Source organism: Chrysochloris asiatica, unplaced genomic scaffold, assembly GCF_000296735.1.
Source record: "Chrysochloris asiatica unplaced genomic scaffold, ChrAsi1.0 scaffold00002, whole genome shotgun sequence".
Taxonomy (NCBI): domain Eukaryota; kingdom Metazoa; phylum Chordata; class Mammalia; order Afrosoricida; family Chrysochloridae; genus Chrysochloris; species Chrysochloris asiatica.
Window position 1 is genome coordinate 3,334,182 of NW_006408520.1, and position 3,857 is coordinate 3,338,038.

The 3,857-nt window shown below is 39.5% G+C and overlaps 1 protein-coding gene across 4 annotated transcripts in view; it reads left to right on the forward strand.

Annotated features, from left to right (window-relative positions):
* COL11A1 (collagen, type XI, alpha 1) overlaps positions 1-3,857 on the forward strand; it is a 357,092-nt gene that overhangs the window by 336,759 nt on the left and 16,476 nt on the right. For all 4 annotated transcript variants that reach the window (XM_006830900.1, XM_006830902.1, XM_006830899.1 and 1 more), the window contains one exon: positions 2,023-2,135. In XM_006830900.1, the coding sequence (XP_006830963.1) occupies positions 2,023-2,135 (113 nt within the window). The remainder of the gene's footprint in view (positions 1-2,022; positions 2,136-3,857) is intronic.

The window sequence follows — 3,857 nt, forward strand, 5'->3', positions numbered from 1 at the left end:
CAAGTGGTTGGTCCCCTCAGGGCAAACCCTCTTTGAAGACTAAGACTCAAGGGGAATACACAGATAGGCATGTGGTCTGGCTGGTTACCACACTGGTCACCAATAAGGGGAAGTGGGGGAAAAACAGCAATGAAGTTGCCAGCTAAGTCTGAGCATGTTCAGTAGACTTCTGTGAAACCAGATTCAGACCTGGTTGGCCAGCAGTATGGCAAGACCTGGGGATTCCTGGGCCCAGAGAAAGTGACATGGCCACAGAGGACTATAGCAGAGCATGAAGTGTCCAGCTGATATGAAGTGAAGGGAGATGCACAAGAACACCCACACTTGCAGATAGTACCCACTTGACCTGGCTTCAATGGCTGGATGACCAGAACTCAACTAGAGGACGAAAGAAGAGGAAAAAAAGTGTAATCTGCTATAATTTGATGAACTTGACCTATAGTTATAGAGGTAGTAGCTCAAAAGAAGGAACATATCTTTAAAGCAAGGGTCATTCTCATCTCCTTGACAGAGATGGGCAACTTAGACACTGGCTACCCAAAAGTGTCGGGGGGGGGGGGGGGGCGGCCTACAAAGGCAAGAAGTGACTAGTTTACAAGCTTTCAAAAGGAGCCTACTTCCAGAGGGTGCAGGGGAAGGTAGAATCTCCATTGAGTGGTTTCCAATCTACCTGGACAGGGCTGATGAAAGGAGATGGGGATAAGACTCTTGTGGTACAGTAGTGACTGTGAGGGTTGAAAATGTAAAGGTAGACATTTTGTATCAAAATGAGGGGAGTGGTTGATTTTGCAGTCCAGGATTGGAGGCCTCTGGGACCATCAAGGGGGAGGAGCAGAGTGCAGGACTTACCCAGAGAAGCAGTGATGCGAGAGATGGAGGCAGAGATGATGTGGAGAGATGGAACGCCTGGAGACTCTGTACTCAGGGAGGGAGAGGGGCTGTGTGCTGGCAGCCAGGGGGCAGGCTTGCAGGGTGTGCCTTTTGCTTGTTTATGATGATGCATGGTGGGATTGTAATCATTGCAATGAAACGAAATATGATAGGATGAATGTAAATATAATACTCTCCCATGTAAAGTATCACATAATTCACAATTAAACAAAACAAAACAAAACAAAACACCAAGGTGTGGGAGGACTAATATAGAAGTATACTATCACTTCAATTATCACAGATGAATAAACTAGCAATAAGATATATTGTTTCCTGGTGTGGCGCTGTAGGATAAGCACTCAATCTCAAAGTCGGTTTGTACTATAAGTTTGGTGGTTCAAACTTGCCAGCCACTCCTCAGAAACCCTATATAGGATCACTATGATTCAGACCTCAATGTCACTAGACAACAAGTTCAAATACTTAAATGGTAAAAAAAATACATATTGGATTTGAGATCAAGTGTATCTGATCCCAATGTGCTTGGAGTTCTTTATATATAGGTAAGTTATGGATAGAGTCCTGGTGTGGCACTGTAGGATAAGCAGAGGACCATAAGATCAGTTTGAACAAGGTTGGCAGTTCAAACTCTGCAGCCACTCCTTTAAAATCCTATATTGGGTCTCTGTGTATTGGAGCCAACTTGACGGCACTTAACAACAGTGACAAAGTATGGTTAAGTACCCTCCAGTATGTTCTGACTTATACAATTTCCAAGGGACAGCTGGTGGGTTGGAACTGAATACCTTATGATTAGTTCTCCAGTGCTTATCCTACAATGTCAATAATATTTGAGGAGGTGGTATTTAAGTTGAAACCTAAAAGAGATAATGCTGTTAAAAATAAGAAGGTATCCAGGCACAGGATGAGGCACAAAGATTTGGGGGGTAGGAGGAAATAGAGGCACTCTTTAACTGTGCAAATTTGCATTCCATCATTCTCAAAATATTGAAAGAATTCATGTGGAAAAAAACGAATGATATTTCTTTTTCTTTTTTTCTATTTCTATAGTTCAATACCTAATGCAATTTCATTTTGGACTAATGTATTTGTTTATGACATTTTTTTTTTTTTTAATCTATCTTTTAGGTGAATATTGGATTGATCCTAACCAAGGTTGTTCAGGAGATTCCTTCAAAGTTTACTGTAATTTCACATCTGGTGGGGAGACTTGCATCTATCCAGACAAAAAATCAGAGGGAGTAAGTACCAATCTGTTTTGGTGGTGACAATTGACAGTCCCTTCCATGTTTTTGCAATATTGAACCAAACAGGAAAATTACACTGTCATATATTCATTTATCTGCTTTTCTTGCAGGGTAATTAGAGCATTTCATTTGCATATATATGAATAAGACACTGAAGTGATACACAGAGTTAAATACTCCTCTTCTTTATTTGTTACCCAGATGTATTCTTTATGCACCTGCTTGCTCTCTCAGATTCTATGGCTTTTCCATGACACAGCACAGCTGAATCTCAAATTTTAGTGCATCTATAATAGTCTTCATTCTAACTGCCACGTGGTAGAACTCACAGCTGCATATTATGCTCAAAATACACAATTTTTATAAAGAATTAATCTTTCATATAAGAGAGTTTTGTGCACACACATAATTTTTTTTAATGTTTACTATCTTCAAATGGATTTTTTTTTTTCCTTCCTAGCAAAGTCAGTGTGTTTGAGTAATATCTTCAAAGCTAAATCCAAGACATTGATATCAGGAAATATTTTTCACTAGTGATTATATTCTCCAAATATTCAGTATGTGAGGAATTTTGTCTTGGTTTATATTCTATAATGTGTCTCATTCCTAGTAAATTGCATGGACACACAGACATAGAAATGCATTAAGACAAAACAAGAAATTTTGCTGATAGAATAAAAGTAAAGTTTGTGACTCAAGGATGGTTAGAAGGGGCAAAAGGCAATCTGACTTACATCTTCTGATGCCATTTGGCATGTGGAAAAATATAGTGAAGTTTCCATAATCCCCAGAGGACTGTGGGAAATTGGAAAATACTTCCCTTTATGCTGTTGTTGGTTAGTGCTATTGAGTCGCTTCTGACTCACAGCAACCCTATATAGGATTTCTGAAGAGTGGCTGGTGAGTTTGAACTGCCAACTTTGCAGTTCAAACTGAACTTTTTGTCTAGTGCTAATCATATAGCACAATACCAGGACTCCTTATACTCTTAGGTAAAAATCCCTGTAGTGAAGACTTATGTAATCGTATAGTTGGCTCATCGTTGCAAGGGAAAACAAAAAATATAGATCTATAAAAATCCTAATATTCTTTCCTTCATGGAGTAGGTTACACTTGCTTCCTACCCATGATATTTCTATAACCTGCTGCCCTAGTTACTGGCTCCATACTTTCAGAATGCTTCCTTTGGCCATGGAATGCTATTGGTACCCTCCTTCTTGCTTGGTGATGGCTGGCATTATGAGGGTTTCCTTTGAAAAATGTACCTAAAATTTCATCTTTAGAGCTCCCTACCAATCTTAGTTTAATTTATCTCATTTTGTAGAACCTAAGGGTCTCTATGAGTCGGAATCGACTCCACGGCACATAACCACCAAGGTAGATATCAATTTAAAATTAGAAAAACTCTTAAAAACTACTGATGTGTGAGTTTGAGCCACCGACCTTGCAGTTCAAACAGACCTTGAGGTCCAGGGCTTATCCTATAGTGCTGCCCAAGGATAAGCGAATTCTGTGCACATATATATTTTTTAAATGCTTACTAAGCTGTTGTTAAGTGCTGTCAAGTCGGTTTTGATTAATAGTGACCTTGTATAGAGTTTTCGAGCAGCAGCTGGTGGATTTGTACCTTACAGTTCAAGTTGACCTTGTGGTCCAGTGCTTATCCTAATATACCACACAGGGACTACATATACCAAGAATAATATATAAACACTG